Raw genomic sequence first — 20,960 nt, forward strand, 5'->3', positions numbered from 1 at the left:
AAATATGCAAATCTTTTTTTGGCACAGGTTACTTTGATCTACAATATAATGTATACCGACACTTAGGATTTTTTAAGATTGACGCGTAATAATGGGAAATATTGAGATATGCACGTGGGAGTTTTTGCTGAGTATAGGTATTCAAAATAACTTTCATAATATATGAAAACATCATTTTGGCCCAAAATGTCATATAGGAGATTTTAAATTTGCAACGACAATATATACAAGTTCCGAACAACAACAAAAGGATCGTCGGTCTACCGAGCAAAATCAGCTGCTCGGTGGAAGATCTTCCCTCCGTCGTTAAACTTCCACAACTAATTTAATGAATTTAATTCATTTAATAGAAGAATTCGTAGAACTTACGGTGCTATAATCCTCCCAGGTTTTCTTTTAGCGAGCATCGTTGCCTGATTGAGACGAGACAATGTAATGATTGAAGGCGCCAGTCGACAAGCCTCGCCGTCTACTTGCATCGGAATAACTTTTGTGGTTACTATTTTAGCAGTCTTGCATTGAGTTATACAGGTACCATGACCTCCGGCTTGCAATAAAGGCTGTAAAAATACAATTATAAAATACTAATTGAGGCCGTCAGTGCAAAAGTGACCTAAGCATAGTTGGTATGGAAATAATAAGGTGTGAATTATCTTTTAAACTGTTTTGTAGGCAAACACAATACGCGTAAAATTATGTTTACAAAGCCATCTGTTATCTATCGGTGAAACTCGGAATAGGCCTTGTTTTAATAGGTTTTAAATAAATTCCAATATATTGCAAATTATCAGGACGAATATGAAAATATTGTGGGCTAAGTCACTTTCGCGCCGACTGCCTCAATTTAATATTCAATTATATACTTATGTTCGGTATGAAATTTAGCTTATTTCGTGTTTATAGAAAATTGTAACAATAATTAAAAGGCGAGATTCGATGTTGCTATAATTATTTTAAGCATGTGTGCGTGTATTCGTTTACTAGTAAACATTGTAGATTAGAATTGTGATCCAGTGTGACATTCAAATGTTTTTTAATAGTTTGTCTTGGCACCGAGTCTTGTTTATACAGACTCAATCTCGCCACCAATCGTCACACGGTATTAAGAGTCCTAAATTTCTAAACAACGCGCCATTATAAATAGCCGAATAGAACGTAACTCTTTTCATAAAACATGAATTCAATAGATACATATTCAATGGAAGCAATAATCCTGAAGGCTCCAGGGAAAGGGAAATATAACATATCAAAGTTATGACATGAAAAAACGAGCACGAAAAATATCTCTTAAGGGTCTGTTGTTTATGATATCAAAGAAAATATTGAAAGAGTACCAGCAAAACTGTGCAGAATAGAAATAAACAGATATTATATTTCAGAAGATTTTTTGTGAAGATAAACAACTGTCGTCATTGATTTCGATCAGCACTTACCAATTGATACGTGGTTAATCCTACTACTTCTATTAATCCATCTTCAGTAGAGGGCTCAACAGCTCCTCCAGACTTATTCCAAGGGTGAGTGCCACCCCCGTAACTGTAAATATTGTACGATTGTCAACACCCTTGAAATATTTATAAGCTGAACGATATTCTGCTTGTTGGACCTTTGTTATTGGTACCGAAATTATACCTCCTTTTGAAGAGATTTATTTTTCAGTTGTTTTATATGAAATAAGGAGTATTTTTAATGTTATATTTTTAGTTATATTCACAAGTAAAGAGTAATATTTTTTAGAATAACAGAATTTATTTATTGAAATGACCTTGATCTTGAATTGACCTTGGCAAAGTCGTGTCAGTCGTTTTTTTTTAAACAGTTAATAAAATTTTATGCCCGTTATATTGTGAATGTTTAACAAAAAAATAATAAATAGTCATATTTTAATATAGAGATTAATTAATGAAAAAACTAACACTTCCTTTTCTTGGTAAATTCTAATCGTGTTTCAGTAAATGCTTGACATCCTTTAATAAAAAGTACATAAAAGAGTATTTACCTTGGAATGTTTAAGAAAACTATAGCATGTACTTTATGCTCTCTGAGCACTGGTGTGAGATCTTTCCCGTCACACTCCATAGTGACAAATTCGGCAAGCCCCTTCCACTTGCGCTGCATGAGATCCTTCCCTCCTGCCGTTCCGTAGAACAACTTGTTTCTTATTCGAGAATTGAACTTCTCAGGATGGGCTTCTGTTTCAAAATTCAATAAATCAATATTTTACTTACACGAAAATGAAACTTATTTGGGCAGCTCAATAATTATGATGATGCTTATTTCATAGACACATGCCTCGTATATTTTCTTTCATATTAACCGTTATTTTCAGCATTAGGACCCCGGGCACGTTTGTGTTCTGTATATATAACAAAATACTTTTTCGCTTTCAATGAACATTAATTTCACAGCCCAAATCATACAAATCACTTCTATGTTGATTTTTTTTCAAAAGACCTTCCTTTTTCGTTCAAATAGGTCGTTTCGAATTATATTTTATACTACAATTAAATTTATACTAGAGGATGAGCTTTGCTCGGTTTTTTTTTTGATAAATTGTGTTTTTTAGGGAATTATATTTAAGTACGAATTACATATTGATATTATACTCGTATTATATTATTTGTTATTTTCTTTCAATAAAAAAAAAGTTTATGTTTAAGTTGATTATTAAAAACACGAATAATTCAACATTTCCTGAAAAAAAATCGTAGCTAGATCGATTTATCGCCCCCGAAATCCCCTGTATACTAAATTTTATAAAAATCGTTGGAGCCGTTTCCGAGATTCAGATTATATATATAGGTATATATTATATACAAGAATTGCTCGTTTAAAGACATAAGATATGCATTCAAAATGCGTATGAATGACACACAAGATTGAAGTGTCAGTTACATTGGCTCAACGTATGTCCTTCTAAACATAACGCGTGGTTGTTTCACTGCAAATGTGGGTAGGATTACAACATCCACTGTTACGAGATTGTGCAATACTTAAGATCCGGACTAGAAACTTTAGAAGAATAAGGGATTTAGGAAATAGGAAAATGGCGAAAACAAATAAAATAATACTAATAAAATTAATAAATAAAATGCTAGCAATAGTTTTCACTAATAACCGGACAACCTACTATCAGTAAAGATGTACAGAATTTTTTAAGTCCTACCTAATTCATCTATATATATATATATAAAAGAAAGTCGTGTTAGTTACACTATTTATAACTCAGGAACGGCTGAACTGATTTGACTGAAAATTGGTGGGGAGGTAGCTTAGAACCAGGAGAAGGACATAGGATACTTTTTATCACGTTCCCATGGGACGTGACATAAAACGTGGTATGACAAAACGCAACTGATATGGAATAACAAAATGCAGCTGACAGCTAAACGTAATGTAGTCTATGGTTAATTATAGTAGAATTTTGAAGTTGACCGGTTGATGTGTTTGTTTCGAATTTCTATTTATTGTGCCAAGATAGGTAATCATTAAGAAAGTCATGTCGCGACCGGCACGATCAAATCTTTCCCGACGAAGCCGTAATGCAACTAGGATACGAAACATTGCGAGTGAAAGGACTGAAGAAGAACAAGAAAATACAATAATAACAATAATAACAGCTAAAATACATGGCCAATAAAGTATCATTAAAATAATTGCTATTTTAATTTATATTAATTATCCAAATAAAAAATTGACCATGATAAAATCGAAAGTCCGCTCATTTGTTACCTCTACTTATAAGGCGGAACAAAGTTCGCCGGGTCATCTAGTAATTTATAAATATTTAAATACTTCTCTAACCGCTACTGAATATTGTCTTCATCACATTTCCAAAATAGTGTAACGTTTTGATCAATTGCTTTATCTCCATTCTGCCATTAATATATGTAAATTACACCCAATATGTTAGTTTGCTGATTCTAAAGTACGTAGACCTAATTTGTTCATAATTAACAAAAGCTGAAGTAACCGTTTTGAAGTATAGAAAATATGATTATTAAAATCATGAGCCATTTTATCATGTTTTAGTGTGAAACAGCAGATTATGTTTATTTGAGTTGTCGCGAGAAAGGTCTTCGTTAAGATTTATTAATTCATAACCTCGAACCTCGCAACGAACGATACAAAGTGTTCTTATTTTATTTAAAAGAGTAAAAAATTAGCTGTAGCGAAGTAGAAATTGCTATAAAGTTTAATTTTTCATAAAAAAAATATATGTAAATCAAACTAGCCTCGCCTATTATTATTAAACAATATAATGGGATTGTCCATGTTATAGCGTACCAACACGGAAGTTAACCACCAAAACTTATAAATACAACAAGTATAAACGTGAATTCATTATCTACGATTCATAAGTCACAAAATTAATGTAACACTTAACGACTACGCGAAGTGGAAATAAGCTTTAATCCACTTCACATACGACCGAATTTGAACGCGTTAGTTAAGAATATTTATGTACAAGTCTACGCTTTTATATTTCCATGTTCGAAAACATCACGAGGCGGATATGAATTATTCATTGTTAAATCCTACGTACGTTTATCACCGAATATGCACATGTCCTGTTTAAGCAATTTCAATAAATTTCCATTTTACTGTAGTGTGAAGGAAGCTGAACAGCAAAAAAATATTTTAATATTTTTATGTTTCAATCTTACAAAAACTCGAAGTAAGAATTGCAGATCGTGTACAGTTACTACACATGTTTAAGCGCAATTGAGCGATTTCGTTTACCACAGTTTCACGACCATTAATACTTATTTATACGAGCCGAATCTGTCTTAATTAACTGATATAAATTTAATTTACCCCTGGCTTCGTGAAACTCCAAAGCGATGTGAGCATCAACGCCAAACGAAAAGTAATTATTGACTACATTTAGTGGCAGCTCTGGTTTCGCATTTATGGTGTCCTCGCCTGATGCCGAAGTGTTTGGTTCTACTGTCAGTTGCCATCTGTCCAGCAATACTGTGTCACTTTCTCCAATATTGGCGAGAATTTTCGATATAGGCTCATCTTCGTAACCCTGGAAGCAAAAACTAAATTAATAACAAACGAAAAGAATGACTACCGTATTTTTGATTTTTTTTTAGCCACAAAACCAAATTTATAGCTTATTATTACCGTCAATTATATGGTTGTGAAATTTAATATCCCTATTGTAATTTATGTTGGAAAACGTTAAACAACCCGATTAATGACCGCGATGCAACATAGTCATTTTATGTTAGGTTATTACACGATCGAAAGAGATAGCACGATAGAAATTATAACTAGGTACAATACTACATGCTTTAATAACAACTTGATTATAAAGAACAAACTCACACTGGCGTAAGTATGACACTGAAGGATTTTTTTTCGGTACGGTGCAAATTAATTTAGCCTCGCGTCTGCAATTCGTACGACACGGCTTAAACTGCCAAATTGAAGTAGCCGGAAATAATTGATGTGTGGTGGACTTTTTTCTTGACGGGAACGTTTATAAAAATAGTAAGTGTCTACTTCATAAAATAAAAAATCCCAAATATTTTCAACAGTCACGTTGCGTTAGGTCGTGTTATGCAATTTACTACAGGCTGTGGCTTGAAGGAAAAGATAGTCTGTAGATAAGACAATCGAATTTCCGATGTCAAACAGACTTCAACCTGCCACTAAAGGCGGTGGAGTTTTCGTTATTTCAATTTAAAAGCATACATCGACCATTCTTGTTCGCGAGTACACAGATTTTACAATAAAGACGTAGTTTCTGAAGTTTAACAAGATATTGTGAGTTAGGAATAAATGAGTATGATTACAAATTTTCTTAAAAATCATTTTCTTCTGAACTGTTGGCCAACACTTTTGAATTTCCAAAAACTGTTAAACGTTGGGTTGTTAGGTTGAGAGCTCTGAAGTATCTTTGTGCTGATAAAAAGTCTAACTTTTCGAAATAAAGTTAACGGACTTTTGATAGACACCAAATGAGTTTAAATTATTATAATTTGAACCAGAAGCTGATGTTGGCAGGTTATTCAATTAACATGAAGAGCCTTAAGTTAACATTGCAATTATTAATTCTGTCAAAATCCTAAAACAACGTAGAATTAAGAATTCGATTATGGCCATGAATAATAATGGCAAGCATTGATAGCCCGGATTTCTGAAAATAGTTATTATGAATAAAATAAATAGATATGTATTTATATTCAAGTAGGATAGTAGATTATAAATTCTGATTGCATGAATATAAAATTTTAATAATAATCGAAATATGATGCTCATAGTGTCAAAACATTAATATAAAAACTAGTATTGTGTTTGTAACACTGTTAGTAACAATGTACTTGGTATCTTTGGGTCTACGAAGGGGCTTTGGTTCTTTGTTTGAAATTGCTTTGAGGAATTGCTTAGTTAATCATGTTACCCTGTTAACCACAGGACAAATCGTCACAGCAGCGAAGCTCATCCACTGAAAATGCTGCATTCTTCCATATTGCGCTACCAAAGATAATTCTTACCACACAGTATCTGTATTTGGTTTGAATTCTAATCCACGATGCTTACTATGCATATACGAATATAGGTTTATGAGATGTCCTTCGTCAAATAAGTTTTTTTCGTTTGGATGTGCCTCTTGTAGTGCTGACGTCCATGAGCAAAACCATTTTAGACGAGATAAATACTTTTTGTAAAGAAATAACGAAAGGGAATAAGGAAATTTAAAGGAAAACCGAAACTTTTTAAAGAAATAAACTAGAAACGTACGGGCAAGAAAAAACCGGGCATACGGAAGGTCTCGTTAATTTGATTTTCAAATGCATTATGTAAATGCAATGCAAATTATTCAGTAATCATTGTAAATGGAAATATCTTGTATCTCAAAAACGAATAGTTGTAATTTAAATTCTTATTAAAACTAATCAAGTATATTAAAAACGTTAGAGAAAACTCCTTTTGTCTAAAATACGTTTAAACTCGCCATCCGCTTTGTGTTTCTCGAATGTTTGAATACCAGGCTATTGATAAATAAAATAAAACGTCTCGTGTTTGTGACAGAATAAAATCTAAAAGAGCGAACAAAATTATGAAGGAAATTTAGACAGAAAGAAAAAAAAAATATTCAGGGAAATGAATAAAGCAACCAGAACGATGTCACGTATTTTAAAAATGACTTAGGCCTTGCTGCTTTTAAGAGACGCAATGGTAAATTTTCAACCGATAATTACAAAATGAGTAGGGTAGTAAAATTCATTCGTGCAGTCGAGGATAGGCAGGGCTGGTGCAGGATAGTCCAGGCGAAAGTTATTATGGGAGGCCATGACCATTAGCATTGAGTATTATCGACGCAAGGAGGATGAGGAGGATAAAATCAAAATAACTCGGAACAAGTAAACATAAGAATATACAGAAATTATTTATTTCTATTTTAGAAATTATTTTCTTGGGTTTTCGCGAGTCACCTATATTATTAAAACTAGTTTTACGGTTTATTATATTATTATAATGACAATAAAAAATGAGATTATACTGTAAACGTAGTTTTAAATATATTGAGAAAATGTTACTATTGAGCAATATTTTAGTGAGCAGCATTATCGAGTTTATAGGCAAAGCTTTAAAGGAGCTTCTCAATTAGTCAGAAAGGTACAACTTGAGTATTATTCCGCATCGTTGATGATTAGTTGTCAGCAATCAGGTTGTGGCTGAACCATATTCTTGTAAAAGAGGTAAAAAAGGTCTAGGTGAATCAAAATAGAGCTTGATCCACATAAGCGTGGCTGGAAAGCAAAAAGCTGAAGACTGGATGTTGCCTTTTTTTTATTGCTTAGCTGGGTGGACGAGCTCACAGCCCATCTGGTGATCAGTGGTTACTGGAGCCCATAAACATCTACGATGCAAATGCACCACCCACCTTGAGATGTAAGTTCTAAGGTCTCAAGTATAGTTACAACGGCTGCCCCACCCTTCAAACCGAAACGCATTACTGCTTCACGGCAGAAACAGGCAGGTCGATGGTACCCACCCGCGCGGACTCACAAGAGGTCCTACCACCAGTAATTACGCAAATTATAATTTTGCGGATTTCATTTTTATTACACGATGTTATTCCTTCACCATGGAAGTCATTCGTGAACATTTGTTGAGTACGTATTTCATTAGAAAAATTGGTACCCGCCTAGGATTCGAACACCGGTGCATCGCTCAACACGAATGCACTGGACGTCTTATCCCTTAGGCCACGACGACTTCATAAGATGTCTGATCTTATCTTATAGAACACAGCGTGCTCTGAGCGCTTTAATTATTTGCAATCTGTAAAATGTTCTATGTGATTGAAAATGACGAGTTTTCCTGTGGATAAAATGAGTATTTCAATCGATATCTGGCTACAAAATTAAAATGTTGTTTTAAGACCAATGGAGTTGGGTGATCTACATATTTTTGCAATGATACATAGAAGCAATATTAATGCTCATATTGGTATGTATTGGTATCTATCATCTGGGTATGTATGGGCCAGCCCTAATCATGTAAAGTCCAATAAATATAAACGTTAGAAGTGCTTCACAAAATAAATATTTTCCAAATTTCATCTACATAGTGCCAATAACTTCAGTGTTAAATGGCTGTAAAGTACAGATAGCTAATAGATACACAAACATGAGTAACTTATAAGTCTGTGTGGCTATGGAATCTTAAAAAGATCCTTGATATTTATCTGCGACTGTCTAAAGTTATTAAGTCTAGTGTTTTTATGGATGAAGACTAAATCACCGTACTTTTGTGTTCATATTGGGGCGGTAAGCGAAGAATCCCGCAATTTCATAAATTAAAAACCCCCTGTCACTCTGCAATCCGAGTCTAGAGCTTAGAATCAGACAGAACTCATCCGAGGTAAGCAGGCCTCTAGGAATCGGCGCTCGTAAGTACTTTTTTTTTTCTACCTAGCTGAGATCCTTGAGAGGCTATTTCAGCGTAACCTTAACTAGTAAGTGAGCTCACAGGGTTCAAGCCTGACGACGTTGATAATACGAACCCTAGCAAGAGCAGTGCTTCGCAGAATCTACCACCGGATCGGAAACGCGACTCACTGAGAAGATCCGGCGAGAAACTCAGTGGGCTGTGTCTGAGGGCTAATTTACTCATCGAGCGCTTCGCCGCAAGCGACGGGTTCGACGAAAACGATGACCGGTGCTTGAGGTACCTAAAAGCACCGTTAGTGGATCGGGAGGATCCGAAATGACGTGTTTGGGGCGACGTCGACTGCTTTCCATTCTTTCCGCAGGATTGGGAATGCGTAAGTACTACAACTGCAGAGCCTCTTCGAAACAAAACTAGACAGCGCTGCAAACTCATACTGCAGGAGTACCCCGCTAGGTAAGCACCAGCGCGAGTAGTACGGTAATCCACCATGAAATAAATTATCTTTGATTAAGTAATGCTCTTTCCAAATTCGTTTCGAATAAAATGTGTGCTCTGATTGTAGTAAAACGTAGCATTGCTTGCTTGTAATGAACAGCTGCGAATCACTCTATAAAACGATACTGTGTTTGTCGTTTTAAGACAATAATAAAATTTTGACGGTCAAAGCGATAAACTTTGTTTATGGCTTCGTTACTGCGTATTGTAACGCTTCAAAGACAACAGGTAAACACAGAATTAATTTCTTAGATATAAGAGTTTTTACACCTTGGCTCAGTCTACACTCATCGGTGTGACCCTACTTAGTTGTAAAATAATTCAATAGAAGTGATGCTATTACGTCACCATATATTCACAAGCTACTTCTACAGTATGCATGAAAAGCATTGTGAAATAAATATACATACGTCCTTTATCCGGATATCATATGAGTGTTGTTATTTTTTACGTTACTTTGTTTTAGTTTACAGCATTTAAATTTTACATATATTATACGCACAAGTAATCAACAACATACAATGTTGTGACCATTCATCAAAATACGACAACTAAAACGATGACTACATCCGCTTAAACAAACCAAATTGCACAGAGTTATACGTCAGTTGCCTAAACATAATAATACTATTTTCATGATTATTTTGTCATGAGCCAGTTTAGTACTGCACAGTTTACAATACTATTATTTCTCTGAACAAATTTTGATGTTTAATGCTTACCCCTCCCCACCCAAGTGCTCGTGCGAGGTCATTCCCTGTGCCAAGAGGCAGGACTCCAACGGCGGGTCTTGAGCCGATGCGATCGAGAACACTGAGCACCCATCCAACAGTGCCGTCTCCGCCGCACGCTAATACCCTCAAGTTGGGTACTTTACGAAATAATTCCAATCTGAAACAACAAGTAAATATTGAGAGACGTATGCAAAGGTTTCAAGTAGTAAGGATGTAAAATAAGATGGCGAGATCATCTCAGGCAATCCTATAAAGCACTCTCCAACGGATATGATATAAAACACAGAGAACTAAAGTCTCATTCAATATTGAATTCAACCAGAAGTACCACACGGTCTGTGAATCTAGGATTTAAACAATCCTCACGACCATATTTGGATGTGTGTAGCATCAAAAACACGCATACAGTTGTATCTGATATAAAATGTTAAATATACCATAAAGATACCTTGAGTGCAATATAGATGACGTTAAATTTGTTAAAGGTTTCTTTTTAATTATGTTCTAAGCGTTATCGCGTATCACGAAAAACCAGCACTTAAAGTCCAAATTTGTATCCCCGCCTTCGTTATCAGGCACATTACTCTTACGTACTACACGACAATGCAAAAATAACTACAAAATACCATTTTAAAATATGATGTTTATTTTTCTTGATTGTTTTTTTTTTAATCAAATACCAATTTTATAATAATCAAAAAAATGCGCAAAGGCTGCCTTCAATAAAAAATACTTTGTTTGTTATTTGATTTTGGTTAATATGAAAACTAGGATGAAGGTTTACGTCATCCCTGCCAAGACATTGCGTGCAAGAGGTATAGGGTGATTGGATCATCTTTCCTGAAGATATTAAATTACTTATTATAAACATAATTCCGATGCCGTTTCAATAAAGTTTGCTTTCTTGTTTTTTTTTGTTTGCAACAAATTAATGTGCCATTAAACAGAAAATATCGGCGGGGAAAGTTTGATATTCGTTTTCCGCTAGCCAGATAATCGTCCTTAAGAATGAATGGGGCTAATCTAGTCTGTGATGATAGAAGATTACTGATGGATAGAATAAAATAATGTGCTACGACTTTGTAGAACACATTATTATTTACCAAAATTGTCGCGACAACATATGTCTAACTATTACAGTTATGCCGCAATAAGTGTTCTTTTATTAAAAAAAATAAAATAATGTCAAATATCGTAAAAAAAATTGTTAAGCACCCAAGCGAAGGCGGAGCGGGCCGCTTGTTAAAAATATAATAGCTTGAAAAATTATTAAGATTATTTATTCATTTGTTATTCAGAAGTAGTGGAATATACGATAATACGTTTAAGTTTTATTAAGGTCGCTGAGTATTTTATTAATAAGACAGTTAAATATGACAAACGGATTAGTACTTACCCGGGCCCAGGGCCACCTTGTGTGAGATCGAACACCTGTCGAGGATTTAATAACCACTGGAACTTCTGAAGTAATTTGGCCCCTTGATTGCCGCCGCTCTTCGGATTAATGAAAACCAACACCGGTTTTACGTTCGTTGTCGGTATGGGTTTAATAACGAAAGTTCTCTGTTCGTTTTTCGACTCCTTTCCTTTCTTTTTAGAGGCACTTTTCTTCTTCGGGGATTTTCTTAGCGACGATTTAAAACTCCCTCTTCTGGGCAATTTAACAATCCACGAAGGTGGTACTGTTATATTTGATTGTGAACCTAAAAGTTGATAACAACATAAATGTAATGAATCTTCTACCCGCAAAATTATAATTTGCGTAATTACTGGTGGTAGGACCTCTCGTGAGTCCGCACGGGTAGGTACCACCACCCTGCCTATTTTCTGCTGTGAAGCAGTAATGCGTTTCGGTTTGAAGGGCGGGGCAACCGTTGTAATTATACTGAGACCTTAGAACTTATGTCTCAAGGTGGGTGGCACATTTACCTTGTATATGTCTATGGGTTCCAGTAACCACTTAACACCAGGAGGGCTGTGAGCTCGTCCACCCGTCCAAGCAATAAAAATCAATAAAAAAACATTTAAAAAATATCGTGAATCGTTGAAATATTTGTTACCTAGCGAGCATTCTTCCCCTATTCGCTGAAGATTAAAACAGCTTTCTTTGTTGTGGTAGGCGTCTTTACACCAGGAGCAACTCAGAGCGACGATCTCTTTAGAGCTGAAGGAGAGTTTTGCCTGCAGCGACTGTTAACAAAAAGCATTGAACGCACGTTGACGGTTAAAATAAATTAACACTGAAAAGACGACAGTATCGTTCTTATACTTTATAATGAAATGTAAGCAAAGCTTAGATACACAGAGCGGGTTTTAATTACTAACATTCCCGAGAACGGCAAACGTTGCCTTTACTCAATAAATATTCTGATACGTCTGCGAATCTCACACATCTTTAGACGGCTTCAGGAATGTTGGCACAACGCCCTGCGATAGTTCACCTGCCCGCCACCTGTTACAATACTCGTATACGCACATGGTTCATATCACCATTGTGTAGTTGCATAGCCGTGTCTATAGAGCCCCTTGTTGGTATGCACCACCGACAGCAGCGACGCCAGAACGACTGTGAGAACAAAATAAGCATGCACACATGCTCACTGAATAAATAAACAAAAAGATTAAAAAGCTACAACATAAGCACGAGAATAATAAAAAACTCTAAACAAAAATAAAATAAAAAAGACGCGTGACGAAACAGGAATAGCATTTATGTATGTGTGTATATAAAGCGATAGTATTACGAACGAAACATCATGTATGGCGCTATGGAATAACTGCTGAAGGTCGAGTCGAACTCGCGTGGAGAGAATTCCGTATCATAGCATATCCGTGAGATATTAGACTTAAAAAAAATCGTTGAATTTTTTCGTGAAAAACGAATGAACCCGCTATTCACTTTTCAATATTTTTGGTTCCAAATCGAATTATCGGAATAATTACATAATTGTATTTAATTTTTTGTAATATAATACGCAGTTAACAATTCGTTTTTACAAGGATTCCGCATATTAGTCGGTTGTACGGAACCCAAAAAAAGAACGCAAGCATGAATATTGAGTAAATTATGTTTTCTGACACGTCGCTTTCGTAGACGCAGGTGAAATTCAGTTACGAGTAAATGCGAAGCCAATTTTTCCAGAAACACAAAACGTAGAGTTCGAAAATTTAACCGAACACAGCTGACTGCTACTTTATGATTAATTTTACTTTCAAACTGTTGCCGTAGAAGAGAGCCAACACAGGTATATAGCTAAAACAATCCAAACCTATTTATGCCGTGAAGCAACCTTACTGAATTTATCGTTATTACGGGGATTCAAATATCGCGTTATAGTGTTCTAAAATATGATATTAAAACGTTCCAAATTAGACGACAAGGTACAAATTTATAATTCTTGAAATATCTATCTATATATATCAATAATCAATAACTAATATTATAAAGAGGAAAGATTTGTTTGTTTGTTTGTTTCGAATAGGCTCCGAAACTACTGGACCGATTTGAAAAATTCTTTTTCCATTAGAAGCCGACATTGTCCCTGATGAACATAGGCTACTTTTTTAAATTTTTTTTTAATTTTTTTTTTGGTTTCATGTGTGTTTTAATGTTTCCGAAGCGTAGCGAGGGCGGGTCGCTAGTCAATAATAAAGACAAGGAACAATTTGCTTGATAATTTATAATCGACTTTCTTTTTTATGTTTACGAGCTACTACAGGATAGCGTTCAGTGTTTTCAAAAATGTTTGAGGTAACACCTAAAAGTATGGATTTCTTCACTGTTTATCAAGCGATTTTTTTTAGCTAATAAAAAACAAAATATACAGAGAATGATTGTAAATCGTGAGATGTCGATGATCAATTTCGATCGCTAGATGAGCACTAATATATGTATTATAGATTAAACCTAAAGCTTGATAAAGCCAAGTTTGCCTAGATTATTCAAAGCCGAGAGTCGAAAGGTTTTCTCGTTCATATGGGAAGATGAGCTTAGTCTCCCTGGTGTGTAATGGATACCGGGGCTCCTAGACATCACAACGTAAATTCCTTTGTGTTGCAAATCTTAATTTGTCCCCGTATTTCACTATATCTACAATGTAAATCTATAAACCTTGGTAGGCAACTTAGCAGTCTCTACTGAATAAATATTCTCTTATTACATTTTTTTATTATTCTTTTGTACAGACGTGTATCTAAAAACGTGACTGAATACAAATCACTTTTAATAGACGACGGTACATTTTACGTCTTAACTTGTCTATTGTTTACATGATGAAAATTAATTTTTGACATTTAAAGCTATTAAAAAGTAAAGACATTTCTTTTAACATTTCTTTTAACGGATTATTGTTTTTTTAAAGATGAAATAAAAGCAATATTTTGCCATGGAGTTGAAACTTTTTTCTTAAATAAAACTTAAAATCCTTTTGTGTAACAAATATTTACTAATGTGTGTACTTCGCTGTATACCAGGGCTAACCGGCAGATAATTATCTATCGTTGTAAGTTCGCCCTTTTACATATCCCACAGATAATGCTTTGTTTGCGAGTGTTTTGTAAAAAGAGTTTTCTCTCTACCTATAGGAAAAAAAGTGATAATAAAAGTTAGAAACTTCAATAATTCAATAATATCACGTCCTAATAGTAGATTCAAACAGTTGTCAACATTTTTGTATTACTAAGGTAGGTTTTTTTCCCCTACTTATTCGCTGGTAGTATAAAGGGCTATTTCAGTTACGCGCGGACGGGTAGGTGAGCTCACGGGCTCAACGCGAAAGAATTTGCTAACACTAGTCCTAGCAAGAGCAGTGCTTCGCAGATTCTACTTATTAGTTATTATTTAGTTTGTATATCAATGATATACCTGCGGAGACCCATCTAGCACTCTTCGCCAATGAGACGGATATCTACTACTCGTGTCGGTATTGCATCAGTGACTCCAGGTCGCAGTAACCACCATGTGACAGTGGTTCCGGAAGATGCCCATTGACATCAGCCCCACGAAAAGCACAGCGGTGCTCTTCAAAAGGGGTCACCCTCCGAATACCACTTCGAGCAGCCCACTCCCTAATAGGCGCATTAACACCTCCGCCGTTAGCCCCATCACTCTGTTCGGACACCACAGCGACGAAGGGTTCGACGAGCGAATTAACCCACAGACACAGCCTACTGAGTTTCGCGCCGGATCTTCACAGTGGGTCGCGTTTCCGATCCGGTGTAGATTCTGCGAAGCACTGCTCTTGCTAGGGCCAGTGTTACCAACACTCCGGTTTGAGCCCCATGAGCTCGCCTACATGTTAGGGCGAAGCTGAAATAGCCTCTCAAGGCTATCAGCATAGGTAGGAAAAAAATGGACAAATACATTCAGGCTGGAGCAGTCGAACGGAGCGGAGCTTTCTGTTGTTATTATTGTACACTGAAGTGTAATAAATGGAATTCATTGGAAAAGTGAGTATTATTTACTGTCACTGTACTAGTAGATGACAACTACAACAACGACGAGAACCATTTGTATGAACACGAGATGAGACCATTTGTAATAACAACATGGTGCCAATGTCACCATCATCAGTTGTTGACGTCAGCATTTTAAAAACTCAATAAAATCGGTAACTCCGTCATGTATAATAAAACCATTGAGACTTCGAAGTCGAATTTCAAAGAGAATGACGACTTACACACAAGTTGGCAGCGCTATGGACAATGGTGACCACTCAGCGTCAGATACGCCTTATTTCGTCTGCCCATCTACAGCAGTAAAAAGCTATTCACTGTACAAAACATGGCGAAAAAACTGTGTAAGCGAACCTCGAATATTGTACCAGGAAAATCATTAATTTCGTAAAAAATTGTAAATACATATTTATTATGTACGAGGAAAATGTTACCCAATTCCCTTGAAATATGATAAAAAATTCAAAACAGGTGAATGTGTGAGTTGTGATCATGGAGCCATATGCTAACACGTCATTAAAAATGAAGTTTTAATTTCAGCGTGCGCACACGAAGTCGTATTCGTGTCACATGCGAGGCAAATGCAAATCATTTGAAGTTGACAAAGAACTGAGTCGCCAACGTCGAGAGTTCTGTTTATGGAATAAGCACACTGAAAGGTTATGCAACAAGCAACGATAAGCTTCCAATATTTTACTCCTCTAAAGTCAAATTTTCAACTGTTATATTTTTTAACGGTGAAAGGTTGAATACAAAAGTTAAGTTTTGTATTTGATTAGTAAAAATAAAACAGAAAAGATTATCGTACTATGAAACGTCAGCCTAGAAGAAACAATGTACCTGTTGCCAGCGTAGATGATAAACGGGCTCAAGAGTTGTTTGTTGTCACGCCATTTTTTAGTTTATCTGAGTCCATGCTCGTCATAAAGTGATGTTTTTTTTTTCCTACCTATACTGATAGCCTTGAGAGGCTATTTCAGCTTCTCCATGACGTGTAGGTGAGCTTACGGAGCTCAAACTGGAGTGTTGGTAACACTGGCCCTAGCAAGAGCCGTGCTTCGCAGAATCTACCACCGGATCGGAAACGTGACCCACGGAGAAGAGCCGGCGAGAAACTCAGTGGGCTGTGTCTATGGGTTAATTTACTCGGTGACCAGTGCTTGAGGTACTTAAAAGCCCCGTTAAGGGACCGAGCGGATCCGTAATGACGTGTTTAGGGCGACGTCAACTGTTTACCATTCAGTCCACAGGATCAGGTATGTAGTGAATGTCGTCCACGTACCACCGAACAAGAAACTATAACGATGTCTCAATGACATTGGAACTGCGATAACCCTACCCTTCACACTATATATAGGCAGGATGGTGGCTCCTTCCAATCCGTGAGGAACTACTTTTTGGAAGTGAAACTTCTTTTAGCGCGTTGGGAGTAAAATTTGACTCGCCACAGATTTGTTACGGCTAGAGAGAAAAGATATAATTTTGGAAGAGCGAGAGTGAGAAAATAGAACGAGCGTCTCGCGAACCACTCGGCCGCGAAGAGAAAGAAAGAACAAAGCGAGCTAGGTTGTTTCTCTTTTAAACAGCATTCACTATTATAAGAGAAATTTGACCAAGACCAAGTACACCAAGCTGCACCCGCATCATTTTTTTAAGACACCTGTGTACACATACTAACATATAGCTCTATTGCTGGTACATAGTCAGCGTCGCTCATGGAAATCGAAAAAGATTTAACACAGTCTATTACTACCGTGAATTACGTTAATACCGGTATGATAAGACGTTTACTGCTAAAATATGTAATTTAAATTTTATTCACTTAAGAAAACAACTAAGGTTTAGCTGCAAAAGACAATATATTATTTTCTTAATGTTTCATATTCAAAGTACTTAGTTCCACTAAAACGTCATCACAATAAACTTGGTAAATGTCAAAACTGGTTATCACTACCTGTAACACTGGATACAACAAATAGTAACAGTCCTAAGAAGAACCGAGGAAACAAACTCAGTGGGCTAGTTTTTTTTTAAAATATTCTTATAGCTCATCACTTTTTTAGGTCACCAATTATGATGCTAGATGCTAATGGTACTAAGTTTAGAAACCTAGCTATAGTTGCGCATTAACTAACGAATGAATGTCATAACATACATACAGCTTTCAGTGATATATCTCGTATCTACACGGCAACGCATTTCCCCAGACCGTTCTCATCACTCATTCACACAAAATTCGCTTGGCTACTGCTTTCGTAATGAACGTTTTCACATACCATGAATTGAGATGAAATGTTTGCGATGTTTCAAATGTGTATGTGTGCAGACAATTTTTTTTATTAATTCTTTCTAACGATAAAACACTTTAACTAATTATAATCTAGTAAGTTTGTACACTATTATGATTGTATTTTATACTTCTATAATCACAAATTTCGCCAAGACTACACTATAAAAAATATTAACAAAGGCAAACAATATTTAATCTATTCTCAATTTGACAACTGACGCCAAGAACAAAAGTTTGACAATAAATAGTACTTATGCATGCATGTGTGCGTCAAATACATGGTATATAGTGTGTGTAATATTTTCTTTATTGATTTAATGTACCTTTTATGCATTATTTAAAAAAAAAATTAGCATTGTGCACTTCTTCTCTATATTCTCTATAAGTGTGGAAAATTTCATACTCCGCGCAATTTTCGTAAAAAGGATACAAAGTTTTTGCTTCACGTATTAATATATAGATAGCCTACTATCTACCTACGCGGCGCCTACTTCTGCCGTAAAGCATTCTTGTTTCAATAAACGTTTTTATTGCTCAGATGGGTGAACGAGCTGACGGCCCACCTGGTGTTAAGTGGTTACCGGAGCCCATAGGTATCAATAATGTAAATGCTGCCAGGTGCCTTGAAACATGAGTTTTAAGGTCAGAGTTTTTACAGTACAACAGCTGCCCTACCGTTCAAACTGAAACGCAGCGCTTCAACGCAGGAAAAGACAATTCGTACTTCTAAAATTACCAATACCCGATTTAATAAATAAATAAAAACAAAAAAACGTTTTAAAATTATTTGTGCCCTAATTGCACTAGTTTTGTAGGTATGATACGCCGCGCCATGGCGAATGTAATGTATGTAACGTGTTTTACGTGTTACATAATTTTAAAATCACATGTCGGTAGTTTCCTAGTTTACCGTTATGCAGAGACAGAGTGAGTTTAATTGCACCCCAGCGTGTATTTGCATGTCTGTTGTAGGGGGGAATATAGAGTAAATTTTGAGAAGTTAGCAACATGCATACCTACGGACTGTAATAATTCTCACTTTGCCGAAGGCTCCACTATGTATGTAAATTAAAATTGGCTGACACGCAAACCACAATTTCGCCACAACGTCTAAATCAAATTGTGGGATGTTAGTAATGTCTTTCTCTGTTTTTTTAATCGAGAATGCTGTGATTATATTTAACGATTTCCTTAAAGTGTAAAGGGTACGAATACTGTGCTCTAAAAAAAGCTTATAAATTGCGGTAACCTTTTAAAAATGGAAAACTCAATTAAGCTTTGTGTCAAAAAGAGTGAGTGGTTGGTTCGCGCGCTCTAACGCAACACATATGGAAGTGTAATTACGTAGGTCGTTCGACGAAGTCAACTTTTATTTCAAAATAAATGGCTTAGCATGAAAGTTATTACCAAAAATTTTTTCGTGTGTCTAATTTATTAGTTTATTTAGTTATTTTATTATATATTAGTTAATTTATTATGACGACGCTTGCAGCTGAAAGTAAGTATTGTACTTTTTGACGAAGCATGTTGCGGATAATAACATGTACTTTTAGGTTAGGAATATTGTGTTATTTTTTTTTATAATAAATTGTCACTAATTTATTAGTGTACTACTGTTGATATTGGCTCGTTATTTTCGACTATCTATAAACATAAACACGGCATTAAGGATAAACGAACCAAAAATAAATCACAAATGAAAATCTAAGCTGCCGTGAAAGCAAAACGCGTGATTTAACTTACGAATAATATTCAACATGTCAGGCACGTGAGTTATTATAGCGACAAATGAAAAACATTTTAGTCACTGAAGTACTTAAAAGCAAATTATACACGTAATCTGTTCATACAGTTTTATAATAATTGTTTTCTATTGGTACAACAAAAGGGAAATTATTTCGTTCTTCAATAACATTTCAATAAACTAAAAAAGATGTGTAGTGTCGTGGGATACCGGATAGGAACGAAGTTCCTTATTATAAAAATATTAATTTTAAGTTCTATTCGAGGTATAAAGTAAATAATTATTCGGGTACCTATACATTTTTTATTATGATTTTTTTATTGATAAAAAAAAAAACTAAGTACTTTACAAAGTTATCAACTGTAGGTATTTTATTCACAATGATTTATAAAAAATATATAATGTAATAAAAATATGTTATTTTTTGTACGTTATTACAAAGTTAAGGCTTACACTGTGTGCATTACTAATAAAAATCTTACGTTACGACGTTTTTTCCCGGTTAGGGTACCCCTCCGTATCGTCCCATAAGGAACTTCGTTCCAAAAACTGCAGTTGATTATTTTCTTAATAAACTTACGAACAGACTATGGCGTATATAAAAATTGTTAGAAATAGTAAAGTAATCGAGAGTGCAGTAACTGACCTTGCCGCAAGCCTTGCACTTGCCCTTCTCAGAGCGGCGATGTACCCAGTGGTGATGCGTGACAGTCTGCTCGCGATACTGACGTACACCCACGTCGCGGAATGTAGGCTTGCATGTGAATTGGACTCTGTCCATAAGGATGTCAATGCACGCCGTATGCGCGATGATCTTACAAGCTGAACACTTCATTCTGGATCCATGTTTCTGAAACAATAACTCGGTTGCATTCTCTGATGTCTGACAGTAATCGACAATTTTTTTTCTGTTATATTCCTTTTAATAGTTTGGGGAAAAAGTCTTTACGCATTATAGTATGTATGAACTTGTAATAAAATCTCTTTGGTTAAACTATTTGTCTCTGGCTGGTTTTGGTATCATTAAAAGTTTAAATTTTAAAGAAGATAATTCCAAATTCAAATTAGTAAAAATTGTGATTTTTATTTATTTTTCGTACTGTCAAGATGAGTGAATAATGAAGAAATTCGATACATTTTAAAATTTTACTACAAAAAAGGAAAAAATGCAATGCAAGCCGCGAAAAAATTTTGCAATGTTTATGGACCTAGCACAGTATCTGTGAGAGTAACACAAATTTGGTTTAAGGGTTCTCAGTCCGGAAATTTTAATGTCAAAGATGCACGTCGCTCTGGTCGCCCTGGTCGATTTTTTAAAAAGTGGAGC

At 35.4% G+C, this 20,960-nt stretch overlaps 1 protein-coding gene across 8 annotated transcripts in view; it reads right to left on the minus strand.

Moving 5' to 3' along the window:
- The window catches only part of rdgA (retinal degeneration A), a 164,464-nt gene that overhangs the window by 15,923 nt on the left and 127,581 nt on the right, over positions 1–20,960 (minus strand). For 7 of the 8 annotated variants that reach the window (XR_016324141.1, XM_089732654.1, XM_089732652.1 and 4 more), the window contains 9 exons: positions 20,280–20,483; positions 12,622–12,711; positions 12,206–12,335; positions 11,542–11,848; positions 10,134–10,302; positions 4,819–5,035; positions 2,000–2,192; positions 1,434–1,536; positions 370–560 (listed from right to left, as the gene is read on the minus strand). Coding sequence is in view for 7 of the 8 variants with exons in the window: in XM_089732654.1 (XP_089588780.1) it covers positions 370–560; positions 1,434–1,536; positions 2,000–2,192; positions 4,819–5,035; positions 10,134–10,302; positions 11,542–11,848; positions 12,206–12,335; positions 12,622–12,711; positions 20,280–20,483 (1,604 nt within the window). In the remaining variant the exon portion in view is untranslated. The remainder of the gene's footprint in view (positions 1–369; positions 561–1,433; positions 1,537–1,999; positions 2,193–4,818; positions 5,036–10,133; positions 10,303–11,541; positions 11,849–12,205; positions 12,336–12,621; positions 12,712–20,279; positions 20,484–20,960) is intronic. The other variant, XM_089732656.1, reaches the window with a different exon arrangement.

This window comes from Bombyx mandarina, chromosome 13, assembly GCF_030267445.1.
Source record: "Bombyx mandarina strain Sakado chromosome 13, ASM3026744v2".
In the NCBI taxonomy this organism is placed as follows: domain Eukaryota; kingdom Metazoa; phylum Arthropoda; class Insecta; order Lepidoptera; family Bombycidae; genus Bombyx; species Bombyx mandarina.